This window comes from Rhinoderma darwinii, chromosome 2 (genome assembly GCF_050947455.1).
Source record: "Rhinoderma darwinii isolate aRhiDar2 chromosome 2, aRhiDar2.hap1, whole genome shotgun sequence".
Classification (NCBI taxonomy): Eukaryota; Metazoa; Chordata; class Amphibia; order Anura; family Rhinodermatidae; genus Rhinoderma; species Rhinoderma darwinii.
The window spans coordinates 396,374,367-396,393,827 of record NC_134688.1 but is presented as its reverse complement, the minus strand read 5'-3'; the positions used below and the strand labels follow the sequence as shown (position 1 = coordinate 396,393,827).

The 19,461-nt window shown below is 42.4% G+C and overlaps 1 protein-coding gene across 3 annotated transcripts in view; it reads left to right on the top strand.

The window, feature by feature from the left end:
* Positions 1-19,461, top strand: part of POLA1 (DNA polymerase alpha 1, catalytic subunit) — a 335,037-nt gene that overhangs the window by 240,177 nt on the left and 75,399 nt on the right. For all 3 annotated transcript variants that reach the window (XM_075854008.1, XM_075854007.1, XM_075854009.1), the window contains exon 34: positions 10,801-10,917. In XM_075854008.1, the coding sequence (XP_075710123.1) occupies positions 10,801-10,917 (117 nt within the window). The remainder of the gene's footprint in view (positions 1-10,800; positions 10,918-19,461) is intronic.

Here is a 19,461-nt window from a genome sequence, read left to right as displayed (position 1 = left end):
ATACGTTACTGTTTAGATTTTCATGATATTTCTGACATGGCCTTTGGTAGGAAAGTCTTCCAGGCTGTAGTTCCACCCTGATTTATATTCTACTCGTGTAGATCTCCATGGGTGCTGTCATGGGATAGGGGTAAAACGCTTTTTACTCTTACCGGTAATCGTTTTTTGATGAACCCATTACAGCACCCCTAGTTTCCCCTTTCATATCTTTTTCTCTGTTCAGGTCAGTTCACACATTGCGTAAATACTTCGGATTTTCCGCAACGGCATTCGATGTGGATGAGATAAAACAAATATCATCCACACACTGCGTAAATACTGAGTGGAAAAACCGCTTAGAAATTTACCTGCGGTGCGGAATTTTATTCCGCAGCATGTCAATTGTATTTGCATAAACGCTTATTTGTTGCAGGTTTTCCCCATAGAATTCAAAATATCTTATACTTACCCAGGAGTCTGTTTCATCCCCAAGGGCCCGCCTCCTGGGATTACGTTTCATCCCATCTGATGCTGCAGCCAATCACAGGCTGTAGCGGTGGTCACATGGGCTGAAACGTTATCCCTAGAGGCTGGTCTGGTTGATGTCAGAGGGCCAGCCTCCTGGGATGACGCTTCATCCCATGTGACTACCATTTTAGCTATTCACAGGCTGCAGCGGTCTTCTGGGATGAAACATCACCCCAGGAGGCCGGTCTGCTAGCAGTGCTGCAGTGAACATTCCAGGCGAAAAACTGCACCACAGTTTGGTGCGGTTTTTCCCTCCAGAATTCCCTGTAGCGCACAGGGCGTATACGCTGCATGCTTTTACGCAGCGTATCTGCCACATGTGAAATCGGCCTTCAGGCTTATTCACACGAACGTGGGTAAACTCGGACGTAAAAAATTGCAGTTTTTCAAGTCCGAGTTTAAACCATGTGGGACCAGTTTTCACAGGTCCCCATAGAGTCTATGGAGGGATTCTTGAAAACAGAAGAAAATAGGACATGTTCTGTTTTTCAACGGACCCTTCACACGGACGTATTCAAGAAAATTTTCATCTAAATTATTTAACTTGCTAATCTCATCATCCAGAGTTCTTGCAAAGGACTCGTCTGTAGAGGTGTGTCCACTTTTTTATTTTTTCAGGTTTCCTCTCCAGCGAATAGAAAGTCCTCTCCAGGGGTGCGGTCATTAGTTAGTGAAAATCGGATTACCGGTAAGGGTAATCAGCTTTTTCGAGAGAGTTAAAACGAAGAGAGATATACAAGGTCATATCTATTTTTAATGTCTTTTGAAATTCAGCAATCTTGTTTTGTAGTGAAATATGATGTTTAGCATCTGACAGCTCATAAATTCTGTCCGTTTTTAAGACGTAAATGCCTAGTAAGCAGCTTGTACTTCTTAAAAATATTTTGAAAAAGCATAAAATCTCAGCCACTAAAAAAGTTGTACATTTGGGACTTATAATTTTTGTTGCATTTTTACCTGCTTGAATTTTCCAAATACATTATTTATGTAACCTTCTTGAAAATAGTCACCAAAATTTCTGGTCTAAATTGATGTATTCCTATGTATCTCCTGACATGTCTGTTTTAGTAAATACTTGTATTCCTCGTAGAATAAAAATTTTGGGTATATTTTCTTAGAATTGTGTTGTTCCGTTCTTCTGTTATTGTTCTTGGAAATAAATTGACAACTGGGTCTACTAGACCAGCTCTGGACCACCTTCCCTTATAAGTGACACTCTTTTTACCGTATTTTACGGACTATAGGACACACTGGACTACAAGACGCACCCATAAATTGTAGCATAAAAGAGGAAAAAAAGGTTTTGTCTTTAGCTACATTTCCTGGGTAATATTGAGAAAATAGGGTACCACAGTGCCCCAATAAAATGCCAGCCACAGTGCCCCATAACAATGTCCGACAACAGAAATACAAGATATTGGCAGCTATACTGCTCTCACCCTCCCCTGAATTCACCAGACATCAGAGGTGGGGAGTGGCAGGGGTTAATGGTGTTGAATCTGCTCTTCTTTCGGCTCTATACATAAGGAGGGGGCGTGGCTAGAAGGTCCTTGCAGATCCGTACCTGCATAGATTTACTGTGCTATTTGCTCACTGAACAGTCAGATTTGACAGAACTCTTTGTGTAAAGTGGGTTTTACACAGGATGATTATCGGGCAGACAACCGTTCATATAACGTTCGTTGCCGGTAATTGCCCTGTGCAAACAGGGGAACGATTAGCAGATTAAATATTGTCGTTGTTGGCAGCTCATCTCACTGTGTAAACAGGGAGACGCTCTGCCGACATGATGATGATGTATGGGGACGAGCGATCGGAGTAACGACCGCTCGTCCCCATCCATAGCTCCGTGTGACCGGAGCAAGTGAGCTCCGATCAACTATGTCTCGTTGATAAGCGGCCAGTGCAGCGGGCGCCGATCCGCCAATGTAAAAGGGCCTTAAAATGTGACTCAGAGAGCAGATAACAGAGATTCTGTACACACAGCGCAGGACATGCTGCTTCCGTTGCACTGCAAGAACCTTTGAAGCTTGGAGCTCCGTCTCCTGCTCCTGGTATCTGTTTGCCTTTAAGAGATAAGACGCAGCAGAAGATTACAACTCAGATTCTAAGATAAAATCTGCGTTTTATAGTCCAAAAAATACGGTACTTACTTTGGGATTAAAGTCACCATTGATCAATCTTCCCTTTATGATGCTAACTTTCTGCACCTGATAGAATCTCTGATCTACAAGCCTGGCACAAGCTTCACCTGTCTTGTTTTGGTAGGATTACAGTCTTCAAATTGGATCTTCTCCCAAAACTGCTAGTCTTTTTGTTGTTATTCTGCTTTTTTTTTCCGGTACTTTTCCGCCATCTAAACTAGTGGTGATGTTTATATGGAATCACAGCCTTGCCCATATACCATATAAGAGCTTGGAGATACTCAAGCAATCAGGTGGCGTGGGTTTGCCTTAGGGATGCACGATGCATCGAAACTTCGATACTGTGCATCCCCAAACGGTTCGATACCATTGTTTCATGTATTTTGATACTAAGCTGTGCGGCCCCAGAGCTCAGTATTGTAATACATGAATGTATAAGAGCCGTGCTACGGCTGTGTAATACAGTCATTGACCCGCTCCTGAGTCCTGACAAGTGCGCAATGTCAGGATGATTTGATGCGGCCAGCGCTGCACTAATGAGCGGCGGCACTGAAGACAGAATATGGCGGGCGCTGTGCAATTAGTGCAGCGCCGGCCGCATCCCCTCAGGCTGACCGCGCACGCACTTAATGTCAGGAGTGGGGCAATAGCTGTATTACACAGCCGCAGCCCCGCTCTATAACGACAATGTCGTTATTCCCCTGAATGCTGCGATCAAAGCTGACTGCAGCATTCAGGGGAAAATGAGAAGGGGGGATGCCCCTAGATCGCGGCACAGGGAATTCCTGTGATGCGATCGAGGGCCATACCATATATGGCCAGACAGCCCAGGGTCTATTGAAGGACCCCAGGGCTGTCTTACCATATTTCCTGTTAGGGCATACTTAGGTATGTCCTAACAACTGCCTGTGTACTATCAGTACACAGGCTAATGTACTGGCATATATCTGCTATGTTCCAGTACATTACAGTTTAAAATTAAAGTAAAAACATAAAGTAATATTAAATAAAATATACATACACCTTTTTTACAATAAACATTAACCCGTTAGTGACCGCCAATACGCCTTTTAACGGCGGCCACTAACGGGCTTTATTCTGATGCATATGCCTTTTTACGGCACTGCATCAGGATAAAGTAAACAGAGCAGGGAGTGTCAAATCTCCCTGCTCTCAGCTGCTAGAGGCAGCTGAGGGCTGGGAGCGTCCCTGCTCTGCCGGGTGAGATCGATATTAGTATCGATCTCACCCGTTTAACCCTTCAGATGCGGTGCGCAATAGCGTGCACCGCATCTGAGTGGTTTTGGAGAGAGGGAGGGAGCTCCCTCTCTCTCCCACCGACACCCGGCGATACGATCGCCGAGTGTCTGTGTCTCTAATGGCAGCCGGGGGCCTAATAAAGGCCCCCAGGTCTGCCTGGAGCGACTGCCTGCTAGATCATGCCGGAGGCATGACCTAGCAGATGCCTGTCCGTTTTAAACGGACAGGCAGTAATACACTGCAATACAAAAGTATTGCAGTGTATTACAATAGCGATCGGAGAATCGCATATTATAGTCCCCTAATGGGACTAGTAAAAAAGTAAAAAAAAGTTTAATGAAGTTAATGAAAAAAAAAGTGAAAAAAAATGAAAAACCCAGATTTTCCCCTTACACAATGCTTTACTATTAAAAAACCAAAATAAAGTAAAAAAGTTACACATATTTGGTATCGTCGCGTCCGTAACGACCCCGACTATAAATCTATAACATTATTTAACCCGCACGGTGAACGCCGTAAAAAATTTAATAAAAACTATGGAAAAATTGCTGTTTTCTGTGAATCCTGACTTTAAAAAAATGTTATAAAAAGTGATCAAAAAGTCGCATCTACTCAAAAATGGTACCAATAAAAACTACAAGTCTTCCCGCAAAAAAAAAGCCCTCATACAACCGCATCGGCGAAAAAATGAAAACGTTACGGCTCTTCAAATATGGAGACACAAAAACAAATAATTTTGAAAAAAAAGCGTTTTTACTGTGTATAATTAGTAAAACATACAAAAACTATACAAATTTGGTATCGTTGCAATCGTAACAACCCGCTGAATAAAGTTATGGTGTTATTTATATCACACGGTAAACGCCGTTGATTTAAGACGCGAAAAAGAGTGGCGAAATTTCAGGTTTTTTTCTATTCCCCCCCCCCCCCCAAAAGTTAATAAAAGTTAATCAATAAATAATATGTCCCCCAAAATGGTGCTATTAAAAAGTACAGCTTGTCCCGCAAAAAACAAGACCTTATACAGCTATGTCGACGCTAAAATAAGAGTTATAGCTCTTGGAATGCGACGATGGAAAAACGTTAAAAAAAATGGCTTGGTCATTAAGGTCTAAAATAGGCTGGTCATTAAGGGTTAAAATAAGTCTCAATACACACATTCGGTATTGGCGCGGCCATAATCTGCACAACAATTTTTTTGCGTCGTTTATGATGTGTACGCTGTAAAAAAAAAAAAAATGCTTTCTTTCACTTATTATTGTGAGGCACGAGGTGTGATGAATTTAACCTCCATGTGCCTCACATTAATAGTAATTAACCCCATCATGTACCTCACATGTTAACCCATTATGACTGAGAAACATGATGGGGTTAATTACTATTAATGTGAGGCACTTGGAGCTTAAATTATCGTATCGTAATCGCAATACTAAATGAAGTATCGGTATCGAAGTCCAAATTCTGGTATCGTGACCTCCCTAGTTTGCCTGACTTCATGATAAACTGTAAGGAAGTGCTTTTTCATGCATTCTATACCTCCATCATAACGCTATCACAGAACAATGTTGATGTCAATTCTCAGATCTGCCCAATTGATCTATTTCTAAGGCCTACAGTAACCCACAGTTACCATCTAGTCTGACAATGTCTGCGGCTGTTTCACTTCAGTTCACCTTGTGGATATAAAGAGTGGGATTCTGGTCAACTCTGGGGATTGGTAACTCTAAAAACCGTTATCTAGCTTCTCACCAGTGGCGGATTAAGTGTACCATGGGCCCTGGGCTGTTGATACAACTTGGGCCCCCCTCACACAGAGTTCACAGCAGCACAGAATCTGCACGCGCCTCTCCTGAAATACTCCGGGCATGCTGTTAACTCTGCTCTTACCGTTACGTGGTGACTTGCCAATCATGTGAAGGTGTTATTGAGGACAGTAGTGGAGGAGAGGTAACAGACTGAGTGCTACGTAATGGTAAGAGCAGAGTTTACAGCAGCACTGAATCTGCACGCTCATCTCCTGAAATACTCTGTGCTGCCTTAAACTCTGTGGACAGGTCAGGATCCTGTTTCTTTTAAATGCTGCACTGTAGCGCAGCCTTATATAGTGGATCGAGCGGGTTCCCCAGCAGCATTTAAAAGAAACAGGATCCTGACCTGTCCACAGAGTTTAAGGCAGCACAGAGTATTTCAGGAGAGGAGCGTGTGATTGGCTGCAGCGGCGACATGGATGGAACGTCATCGCTGGAGGCCGGACAGGAGGAATGTAAGTATGAACGTATTTTTATTTATTTTTTATTACATTAAAATTGTATTTTCCGCGCGCCGAGCATGTACTGTCAAGGTTGCAGCCCATTAACTCTCAGCACCCTGGACAGTACCATGCTCGGCGCACGGAAATTACAGGTTCGGTCCGAACTAGTTCGGTCCGAATCAAACTTTTTCGTGAAATTCGGCGAACTAGCCGAACCGAACTTTTCATAAGTTCGCTCATCTCTAGTCATAATGATGGCGGCTGCGCGAAAATCTCGCAGCCGCGCATCATACACTGATGACACACGCAGCTGTTAAGTGCCTTTTGCGCACGGAAAACGGCGCAGTTTTTGCGTGAGCAAAACGCACACTCTCGTGTAAATGAGGCCTAAAGGGTAAGTCAATTTTTAACAAACTTCTAACATGTCATAGTGACATGTCAGAACTTTTGATGGGTGGGGGTCCGGGTGCGGAGACTAAGCGGCAGAAGCGCTCATGTGAGCGAAGAGCCACTTCATTTCTGTTTGGCTTTTTCCGGAAAGCCAAAGTAGCGGTGTACGGGCTCATTGACTTTCTATGAGCCCGTACATAAGCTGCTCAGCTTTCCGGAAACAGAAACCAAGTGGCTCAGCGCTCACACGAGTGCTTCCGACGCTTAGTTTTAGTGATCAGAGGGAGTCGGCGAGAGACACTGCTTCCGTAATCATCATTCAGTTTTATGGAACTTACGGATGGTGGATATGTCATACATTTTTCTTATGGGAAAACTGAGGGCTGTATGGGGGGATTATATTGCAAGGGGAGGTGAGTTTGTCTGACTTCTGGGGGCTCTATAGGGAGGTCTGAGTGTCTGATTCTGACATCTCTGTGGGGGGGGGTAGCCCCCCCCATAGAGCCCGTCGCTCAGACCCCCTATACAGCCCCCAGAAGTCAGACAATTTGACTTACCCTTGTAATATATTAGTAACTAGTGAGGGCTCTATGGGAAGGGGGGATTATACTAAATGGGGGGGGGGGTGTCTAACCATCTAAGTGACTCCAGAGGACTCCATGAAGGGGGGAATAACCCCCCATCCCCCATAGAGCCCTCAGTATTTCAGTATTTATTATACAGCAGGGGGGGTTGAGCGTGTAACTCACTGCTGAGTGTCTATGGAGGGAAATTATTGTCCCCCCATAGAGTCCTCTGCAGTGATTTACACGCTCAGCCCCCCTGCTGTATAATAAATACTGAGGGCTCTATGGGGGATGGGATGGGGGGTTATTCCCCCCTTCATGGAGTCCTCTGGAGTCACTTAGATGTAAATGAAGATGGAGACGAACATGAACACTAACCTCCTCGTCGCTCGACCACCGCCCTTCTCGTCTGTTCCTCACTGGCGGTACGTGAAGCGTCAGAGGGGCGTGTTCTACCACGACTAGCAGACGCACGTCTGCTAGTCCTATCCAGACGTTGATATCCATCCCCCTCCTCATCAGCACTGCGCTGCCCTCTGTTGCAGTCCGCCCGCCCCTCCCTCTCAACGGCCATTAGCGGCACTTCTTCTGAACGGCCATTAGCGGCGCTTCTTCTGAACGGCCATTAGTGAGTCCTTAAGCGATTTAAAATGATGGGCCCCCTGTAAGCCTTGGGCCCCGGGCGGCCGCCCGAAACGCCCATATTATAATCCGCCACTGCTTCTCACACACCCCAAGTTCAACCTCACATGTTTTTTTTAGATCTTTAACAAAGTGTGAAATTATTGGCTTAAAGAGGCTCTGTCACCAGATTTTGCAACCCCTATCTGCTATTGCAGCAGATAGGCGCTGCAATGTAGATTACAGTAACGTTTTTATTTTTAAAACACGAGCATTTTTGGCCAAGTTATGACCATTTTTGTAGTAATGCAAATGAGGCTTGCAAAAGTACAACTGGGCGTGTTTAAAAGTAAAAGTCCAAGTGGGCGTGTATTATGTGCGTACATCGGGGCGTTTTTAATACTTTTACTAGCTGGGCGCTCTGAAGAGAAGTATCATCCACTTCTCTTCAGAACGCCCAGCTTCTGCCAGATCACGCTGTGACGTCACTCACAGGTCCTGCATCGTGTCAGACGAGCGAGGACACATCGGCACCAGAGGCTACAGATGATTCTGCAGCAGCATCGGCGTTAGCAGGTAAGTCGATGTAGCTACTTACCTGCAAACGCTGATGCTGCTGCAGAATCAACTGTAGCCTCTGGTGCCGATGTGTCCGACACGATGCAGGACCTGTGAGTGACGTCACAGATCTGCACTGCCAGAAGCTGGGCGTTCTGAAGAGAAGTGGATGATATTTCTCATCAGAACGCCCAGCTAGTAAAAGTATTAAAAACGCCCCGATGTACGCACATAATACACGCCCACTTGGACTTTTACTTTTAAACACACCCACTTGGACTTTTGCAAGCTTCATTTGCATAACTACAAAAATGGTCATAACTTGGCCAAAAATGCTCGTTTTTTAAAAATAAAAACGTTACTGTAATCTACATTGCAGCGCCTATCTGCTGCAATAGCAGATAGGTGTTGCAAAATCTGGTGACAGAGCACACGTTGTCTCTGGCATGTGGCTTACTCAGAGGGCACGTGTTGGACTTGATTTCTCCAGCTTACCTTTCTAAATGGGAGATGGAGTTTGGTTGAAACCTCACGTCTGAAGAATTGTCGAAGATCTTCCAGTTTGCACATTCTGCTTTTAACTCCACTTATACACAAGAAAACCTTGGCTTTCTCTTGGAGGTGTAATGCCCAAGTAGGTAAATTTTTGCATATTTGCTGCCATTGCTCAGGTATGCGAGACTTCTGGCCGCTTGTTTTTAATCTTTATAGTGTAGTCTTCTCTAGTATATTCCATTCCCTAGCGTTAGGCTTGCTCTCCCTTTTCCGTTAGTAGATTCAAAATGTATTTCTTGCGGCACTTTTTACATTCAGCATGGCGGTTGTTTTTTTTTTGTTTTTTTTTTACATTGGTACCCTCTAACTCCTCTACTATGGCTTAATTTGTTGATTGATGCCATCATACTATACGCCTGAATTAGTGACTGAACTTGTGACTGCGATTGCCCATCACAATTTTCATTTAGCCTAAATTGAAAAACTGGGTTTTAAGGCCCTTTTACAAGGGCAGCCAATCGGCTGAATGACTGCTGGTATGTATTCTCATTCCCAATTATTGCCCTGTGTAAACATGGCAGCTACAAGCCAACTAACGCTTGTTTGTCGGCTGATCGCGTTAACGCTGCCCACAAAGTGATCGTTTGTCGGTGCCCATCTCCTTGTGTAATCAGTGGAGGTGCTGCCAACAAGATGCGAAATCTATGGGGATGAATAATGTTAGTAACAATCATTGCTGCGTGTAACTAACTGGCGCAAATGAATGCAATTTGACATGCTGTTATCGTCGATCTGCGTTCACTACCAGGCAGAAGATCTGGCCGTGTAAAACCACCCTTACCTTCTCTCCTGTGAAAGGAGCATGTCCCGTACGCATTCTGACACTGTCCAATCGGTGCTGACCGTGTCAGACTGGGTAGTGACAGTGACACCCCCCCCCCCCCCCCCATTGGGAATGGTACCACACATTTGTGAATTGTTTCATACATTTTCATGTGGAATGACGTAACAAGAAAAACTGTTCCAGGATTATTATGGTGCATACAGGTATCTATTAAAACAGACAGTTCAGGTCCTCTTATACTATCTAGCAGATGCCGTAAAGGGTTTTTCGAGGTTGGGGGCTGTTTTTTATACTGATGACCTATCCCTCCATGCTTTGATTCTCTCAGAAATGTAGTAATTTACAGTATCTATAAAGAAAAAATTAATGTTTTGCAAAACACAATGTTTATGGGTCTTGTGATACATTTATGTAAGTCAATACCTCTGAGTGTTTGCCGCCTATAGATTTTGTTCTATTGTATAATGTTGGCTGATTTTTAGTTCTGTTAGGGAAGCACTGTGATAAGGCAGAATGTGGATTTCATACTACCTCATAGGCTTAGGCTTCTGCAGTGCCTTTCCCCATGCTTTACACTGCAGCTGTGATTTCTTTCATATTAGTTCATTTGTAAAAGCAGAAGCTCGCCATAAACCAAGCAGAAAGAGAATGAGTTGATTTACTATTCAGCGAATAGAATGATTATACATTTTATAAACATTTCCCGGTGAGAATAAGATTATCTAGTAGCGGCCATACATACAATGAGACAAATGGGCTTCACTGATGGATCCTGGAGATATGCTTGAGATGTTTGATAGTTACAACATTGCCTAAGGAATATTAATAAACAGATAGATATAATTTTATAGGCCGGCCTAAAAACATGAATTGTCATTCAAAGTCTATTCTTTGCCTTTTAATTTATAAATGTAATTGTTTATTAGATATTTCAATGTATAATGTGCTGCTTGTTCATTTGGTCAATGGGCTACGCTAAGGCAAATGCAGCGGATTGTGGGGGAAACTATGTAATTTCACATGAGACATCAAATACATTTCAACTGTTTGTGTAAAATATATTTTATGGTATATTTAATAAATGTGGTGATGGATTTGCAGCTTGTATGTTTTATATAATACTACCCGAGCACATGGATTAAGTTTTTTTTATTTTTATTTTAGGGTTGGCTTCTATGTGAAGAACAGACCTGCCAGAACAAGACACGTCGTCTTCCCCTAAACTTCTCCCGCACTGGTCCTATCTGCCAGGCCTGCTTGAAAGCTACTCTTAGACCAGAAGTAAGTGCAACCTATTACCCATTTGTATATGTAACTTCACTCAAGTCATATATATATTTTTTGTATCGTTTTGTCTGCATTCCATCATGTTATTTCACACAACTGCGATTTATTAATGAATGAATGATTAAAAGATTATGGATGACACATACGTGTTTATGAGCTGCATTCATTAAATATCAGTCAATTTACAACTCTGCCTATTGCATGAGTGATTTAAATCAATAGTACAAGTGAATATAACAAACTTTGTAATATATCCTGTTAAAGAAAAAAATCCTCTTTATGCAGTTACCCGGAACTTCTCCCCCTCCCTTCTGCACTGACCATTCACTCTCAATTTGCTACTAAAATCCTTTTTGAGAGACCAGATGGATTATCAGCTCACTGAGGGATCCGGTCACATGCTGCCCATAGAAGTCTAGGAAGCAGGAGTGATAAAGAGGCAAAGACACACACGCAGAGATGCTGCTGCAGCTTCTAGTATCTCACCCGAGTGCTTGATTTTACCTGCTACTGCTTATGAGAGTTTGCTAAAAAGATATGGGGAGCCAGATGTTGTTTTCTGTTTGCTGTATAATGGGATACATTATAGCAGTTAGGCTTTACATACTAGCTCAGGGAAAACTGAGAATTAGAGAGAGACTACAGAGTGGTGAAAGTGATTAAAGGGTAACTAAATGTTCAACAAGCTTCTGACATGTCATAGTGCCATGTCAGAAGTTTTGATTGGTGGCGGTCCGAGCACTGAGATCCCCACCAATACGTAAAACAAAGCGGCAGAAGCACTCGTGTGAGCGCTCGGCCGCTTCGTTTCTATTCGGCTTTTTCCGGAAAGCCGATGTACCAGTGTTCAGGCTCATAGGCTTTCTATTGTGTCTGTACACCACTACATTGATTTTTGTAAAAAGCTGAACAGAAAGGTTGCGGCTGAGCGCTCACATGAGCATTTCTGCCGCTTCGTTTTAGCTATTGGTGGGGGGGTTAAACGTTTAGTTACCCTTTAAAAAAAATGTGGAAAACAAGTCCTATAATAGCCAGAAATAGTGTTATTCCTCATGTACACACGACAGCTTATTACGAAAGGTCACCTAAAAGGTTAGGCACGTTTTAAACAAACATTTCATAGTGTTGCCTTTATTTGCGGTATGTGACTGGCTGAAGTGGAAATGTTAAGGGGCCGGTTCTTGGACAGAAAGCTGGATGAGCTTACGCTATCACTGTCCATAGAGCTTCACTGAGAAATGCCGATGTGAGCACACTCGGGCACAATAGGGGCCATTGATTAAGCCAAGTTGTCTTATCTTGACACTAATGTGACATCCAGAAGCAATGGCAAACATCCACAGCAAGACCTCTAGCATACCTTCTTATGGCTAAAGTTGCAGTGCAGCCCAATAGGTACCACTGTCGACACAGCAGATCTAGTCATTAACTGCGCCCAAAAAATGTCAGTCATAAAAATGAGGTGTGTGTATGAGGTGTATCTGGGTCGTTTATGTATTGTGCATATACCCTTCATGATTTACCCCAAGAATTCAGGAACCGCGCTGAGAAGTGAGTTTTATTTAATGCTTCACATTATTAATGCACCCTGAAATACCAAGAGTTTTCAATGGATATTGATTTACCTTGGACCTGCTGCAAAGATCAGTGATTTAAGGTTATTCATCCAGGACATAAAATCACTGTTTAAAATAAAGCATCAGATCAGCAGTCACAATATAATAACATCCATATTTAGTGTCTTCCAATGTGTGATTTGTGAACAATAGTTGAAGCTACCATCAGTGCGTCATAACCTTTAGGCTCCCTTCATACACACATTTTTTGGCCAATTTAAACTGCATCAAAAAACATATCTTAAAAAAAAAATAAAAAATTGCATTATTAAAATGTATCATGCGTTTTTTTAAAGTGTTTTTTGGTGGCGTTTTTTCATTTAGTGTCATTTTGTACATGCTTTTTTTCTTGCGTATGGGAAAAAAACACTATACCCAGAGCATGCAGAATTTGGAAAAACCGCCACTGACCAGAAAATTGGAATGAAAGCGCCACAAACCAAGACGCAGTTGTGTGTAGAGCATGTTATATTTTACTATCGACTTTAATGTGCCATTTGGCCGCAGCAAAAATTACCATGAAAAATTCACAAAAACGAAACAAAACGCTGTGCGTGAATACAGCCTAAGGGATAGTCCCGCTTGGAATGTTTTCTTTTCATTTGAGGGGTCAAATGAGGGTTATAAATTAGGCCCCCTGCACACAACCGAGCCCATAATCACGGTCCGTGATTACGGGCACGGCCAGCAGCAGACAGCCACCCACATCTGTGGGCCATGTTCCCACATAAAGTATGGGAGCACGGTCTATAAAAAGCAAAAAATAGGACATGTCCTATCTTTTGCGGAGCCTTTCTACGGCACGGACACCTTCGTGTAAATATACGGGAATGTGTCTGTGGGCAATAGAAGTGAATGGGTCTGTATTTACGGTTCATAATTACGGATGAATTCTACGGTCGTGTGCATGGGGCCTTAGTGTGTCCTATTGCAGGGGCCTCCTGCAATCAGTTGTGATCTGTGAGGGAGCCCTGCAGTGCCACCACAGGGAAAATATAGCATTCCATATCGACCGTGAATGTAATGCCCAACATGCCAACTGGAGATGCTCTTGGTAGCTGCTCTCTGGTCAGGCTAATAGAAGGAGCTCCTGAACAAGCTATCCCCTCTGTTACATTCATATACTGAAATAGGACATAGGAACAGGGGTTGTCTAAAACTATCAACCCCATTAATGATATTTTTAGTAGTTGCTGTGTACAGGATTAAGAAAAAATAAAATAAAAATATATATATACATATATTGTACTTTCTACCAGAGAAAGTGTATAGGGCAGAGCTGCAATACCACGCGCAACTCATGGACATATGTGGAATTGTTTTTGGACGAAAGCAGCCATCTTTTTCTAATCCTGTACAACCCCATTAACCCCTTAAAGACCAGGCCAATTTGAGTTTTTTCATTTTTGTTTTTTCCTCGCCACCTTCCAAAAGCCATAACTTTTCTATTTCTTCGTCGACATAGCCATATGAGGGCTTGTTTTTTGCGGGACTGCATAATGTACTGGGAATCTGCAAAACAAATATTTGTGGGGTGAAATGGGCAAAACACTGATTACACCATTTTTAGGGGATTTTGTTTTTACGGCGTCCCTCAGGGGGTAAAAACGACATATTCACCTTATTCTACAGGTTGATACGTTTACGACTATGCCAAATGTGTGTTTTGTTTTATGTTTTACCACTTTTAAAAAAAAATAAAACTATTTTCTAAAAAAAAAATGTTTTGTCGCCATATTCTGAGAGAAATAACTTTTTTATTTTTCCATCAATTTAGAGATTTGGGGGCTTAAATTTTGCGGGGCGAGCTGTAGTTTTCTCCAATACCATTTTGGGGTACATGTGACTTTTTGATCACTTTTTATGCCTATTTTTTGGAGCGCTAAGGTGACCAAAAAAACAGCAATTTGCATGTTTTATATATATATTTATTTTTTACGTCGTTCACCGAGCAGTTTAACACCTTAATGACTGGGCCTGAAAAGACCTTAATGACCAGCTAAATTTTTCTGTTTTTGCCTCTCTGCGTTTCAGCAGCCATAATTTTTTTATTTTTTCATTGACGTGGCTGTATGAGTCCTTGTTTTATGCGAGAGATATAGTATTTTTTTTCCCCCACAGTTTGGGGGTAAAAAAAAATTTTTTACAGCGTCAATATAGGAAAAAGCGATTCTCGGAATAGTTTTTTTTTGTTTCGTTTTTATCCCGTTCACGTTTCACGCTAAATAACCCATTAGATTAATTCTTCAGGTTATTACGGTCGTGTGGATACCTAATATGCGTAGGTTTTTTGTTTTTATTTAGTGTAGGGGCAATAAAATGTATTTAATACAAAATAAAGACTCTTTTTGGGACTTTTTTTTAATTAATTTATTTGTTTTGTTACTTTTTTTTTTAAATCCCATCAAGGGATAACTTTATTTGTAACTTTATTTTTTACTTGTAATGTATTAGCATACTTCTGTACGCTAATACATTACACTGTGTCACTATGACACAGGCTGCTGATCGGGCAGCACATAGTGTGCCCGAACAGCAGGCAAACAGAACAGACAGCACTGGGGTCCTTTGTAGGTCCCCAGTGCTGACTGCAGAGGGATTCCCCATTGTTTGATCGCATCACTGGAATCCCGGTGATGCGATCAAAGAGGGGAATTTTTTTTAAACTTTTTAATATTATTATTTATTTATTTTTGGAACATTATACAAATCTTTATTTAAGTTTTTAAAAAATTTTTTTATTAGTCCTCCTAGGGGACTTGAACCAGCGATAGTTGGATCGCTTGCATGATATACTACAATACTAATGTATTGCAGTATATCGTGATTCTGACCGTCTCCTTTGAAGCCCTGCCAGAGGCAGGGCTTCAAAGGAGTACAAAGGTGGCAGACCTGGGGGCATTCATTAGGCCCCCAGGCTGCCATAACAACCATAGTCACAGGCCTATCCTGTCGGAGGGGGGGGAGGCGCGATGCTCTGTGCGAAGGGGCGCCCCCTGATTCTAACAATTTTAAATGCCGCGGTCGCAATTGACCGTGGCATTTAAGGTGTTAAACGGGCAGTGAGGTGTCGGCTGAGCCGTTACCCGCTGAGTATGGAGCGAGCTCAGCGCGTGAGCCTGCTCCGTACTTCCCCTTAACGGCTACCGTGTACTAGTACGTGGTATGTCTTTAAAGGGGTTAAAGATAAGCACAGCTCTACTTAGTCTAGTCTATTTTTCTTCTTCTTTGCTGTCCATTTCGTTTTGTTTTTTTATTTTTGTACAAGTATAATGCATAAGTATACACTTATTGTCGCTTAAAGTTATTGGCTTTTACATTTCCGTTCATAGTAGATTATCCAGTTAAGTGTTTGGCAAATGGAACTTTCTTAACTACAAATAGCATACTCTCGATTACAGTGGGAGTTAATCCCTATCCTGCTCTATTTTTTTCTCTAATGTTTAACCTCTAGGAAATTCCTTAGTAAACAAGGGTCTATGTCAACTGTTGAAATGTAGCCGAGCTCATACGAGGCAAAGCTTTCTCTTCAGGTCCTTGAGTCTGTATTATATGGTGTTATGATTTCTTTGTGATGGCGTCTTTCTGAGTGTTAGAGGCCTCCGCTTTACTTGGCCTCAGCTAAGCTTATTATGCTTTTGAAAAAAAAAAAAAATCCAAAGCTGGTTGTAAGCCCAGTGGCTTACCACTTGTGAGTGATTACAGATTTTTCTTGTTTTTGGTACCCCTCTGACCTCACCCTCCCACCACTTTTATTTCACATTGCGAAAAACATCCACTGCACATCCAAGTTTCAATAAGCGGCATAAACCCTACACATTTTGGTGTTAGGAAAAAGAAAGAGAATCTGCTTAACTTCTTCCCTGTAAGACCTCCCAAATGGTCTGTTAAGAATGCTGCTAATTTATTGTTTCATGTTCAGTTTATAGTTTTACCTTTTTGCTTTTAGGCCCTGTTCACACTGAGTTTTTTGCAGGAGGAAAATTCCTCCTGTAAAAACTGACCCTGGAGGTTTTCATGTTTGGCGTGGTTTTTGACGTGGTTTTTGAGGCGGTTTTCCAGGCTGTTTTTGCCGAGGTTGTCACACGCATGAGGCTGGGTTCACACAACCATGTTACGTCCATAATGTACGGAACGTATTTCGGCCGGAAGACCCGGACCGAAGACAGTGCAGGGAGCCGGGCTCCTAGCATCATAGTGATGTACGACGCTAGGAGTCCCTGCCTCTGCGTGGAACTACTGTCCCGTACTGTAATCATGATTACAGTACGGGACAGTTGTCCTGCAGCGAGGCAGGGACTCCTAGCGTCGTACATCACTATGATGCTAGGAGCCCGGCTCCCTGCACTGTCTTCGGTCCGGGTCTTCCGGCTGAAATACGTTCCGTACATTACGGACGTAACATGGTCGTGTGAACCCAGCCTGAGATCCTTCTGTCAACGGATCTGTCACCATTGAAATGAATGGTGATGCAAACGGAACTTACTTCACACTTGCCTTTCCGTTGAGGGGTTCCCCTGACTGAAAGCACCGACGGAACCCCTCAGCAGAAACCACGCTGATGTGAACAGGCCCACATTAAAAAAAACATTGTTTTCTGTTTGCATCATCATTGACTTCAATGCTGATGGATCCGTTGCTAATGGGATTCCCTACACTGCGGTATTGGTTCAGTCGAAACGACAGAACCCTTTGCACAACGGGGACAAACAGAAACCATTAGCAACGGATCTGTCACCACTTCACACTTGCCTTTCCGTTGAGGGGTTCCCCTGACTGAAAGCACCGACGGAACCCCTCAGCGGAAACCACGCTGATGTGAACAGGCCCACATTAAAAAAAAAAAAGTATACTTACTTCTTGAATCAATTTCCCAACATCAATGTCCATTCGGTGGTACACCTCTGCTGTCGTCATTTCTGTTCCTGAAATGTTAAAAAAAAATAAAAAAGAGATGACATACATGAACAACTGCATAACAAAATTAAAAAATGAAAAATAAAAATTTTTTTAAAAAAAATCGAAAAAAAAAATGCACAGCTCCATACATGTGTAGCATGTATGGAACATAGGAGCAATTGCACTTACTTGTATTCGATTTGGATGCAGGACTTCGGTTTTCTGTATCCCTGAGTTCTGTCCACGATGTTTTTCAGGCTCCACGAGCAGACAGGAAATGACAGCCCCTTGCTGGTCTGGACTAGCAGCAGGAGACGACTCCTGCAAGAAACTCCTCCAAAACACTCGGCAATATACTCGTCCGAAAACACCTCACTAGTTCGAGGTGTTTTTTGACGTGTCCCCATTGCTTTCAATGCGGTTTTGGACGCGGAAACCGCATCAAGAAGGGTCATGTCCCTTCTTTTTGCCGCGAGGCGTTTTTTTTTACTCGCGGTAAAAAAACGCCTCCGTCTCCCATTGAAATCAATGGGAGTCATTTTGGGTCGTTTTTGGCGCGTTTTCCGCGTCAAAAAACGTGTCAAAAAACTCAGTGTGAACAGGGCCTTATTGTTTTCCATAAATACAATTATACTCCACTGATGTCACACTAAATAGAAAGGAAACCTACATCAGGGGCCCGTAGTTGACATCTGCTTTTGGTTTTTAAAACCACTGGAATGGCTACTGTAACTTAAGGGTGTATTCAGACATTGAGCTACAGTGAAAACCGCATGCGTTTTTACCGCAGCCACATTGAGAAATGCATGAGGTTTTTGGATGTGGTTTGAACTGTTTTCTCAACCGCAACGTCCGAATACACCCTATATCAGATTATGAACTTTCCAAGGTTGTTACCGTAATCTGTTCACTTTATAGCAGTCCTTGATAGCTGCAGTCGTTCTCTACCTGGGGCTGTCTTCAAAATATGACTGCTAAATATGACTTTAAGGTTTGCATTATAGTGCAGAATATTTTGTTCTATTTAGTAGTATATCAATTGTTTTAATTTCCAGCAAGGGAAACGAAATCTTGTTTACCTCGTAATCTCGCGAGATTACGCGTGGCTTGCTGGAATCTCACAGAAAAGATTCAGAAGTGTCAGGATTCTGAATACACATGACGTCCAGGCTGGAGGTCATGTGTATTCCTTATCAGGACACTTGTGTATGTGGCTGCACATCGTTCTAGTAAGAACGTGATGCTGCTGTGTAAATGAATGGAGAGGAGTGCATGATGCTGATTGGCCACTGATTCGTCAGCATCATACACTTCTATTCACAACGCCCAGTTAGTAAAACAAGTAAACACGCCCAGTTAAAAACAATACACGCCCAGTTGAACATATGAAAAAAAAACACGCCCAGTTGTCCATTTCAAACCTCATTTGTATGTATATATATATATATATATATATATATATATATATATATATATGTATATATATAAATAAATAATAGCTCATAACTTGGCCAAAAATGAACGTTTTTTTAAAAAAAAACGTTACTGTTATCTACATAGCAGCGCCGATCACATGCAATAGGAGATAGGGATTTGAGAATCAGGTGACAGTTTCTCTTTAAATGGAAACTTGTAGGAGTAGCCGGAGCTTCTCAGCAAGCGGTAGGCCCCTCTGCTGAGTGCTGAAGAATTTAGCGATTGCATGTCCTAATTTCCCACATTCACAAACTAGTTCCAAATTGCCTCTGGAAGGAACATACAAAAATTATTTGTCAGGAACGGCCTTTTTTTGGTTCATTGACTAATCGCTTGTTCACGTGTCTGAACACGATGCAGGTTGGTGTTGAGCACACTGCCATTGGACTCGGGAGCAGTGGAAAATCCTCCTTTTGAGTCTGTGAATCATATTTTCTGGCCGTGTCTTAACGGAAGAATGTTTTCGGTCTGAATGCATAGTGCCAAATTTTTTTTTTATTTTTTTTCATCTGTTGACTGTGCCTCTTCTACTGAATGAAGTGAATCA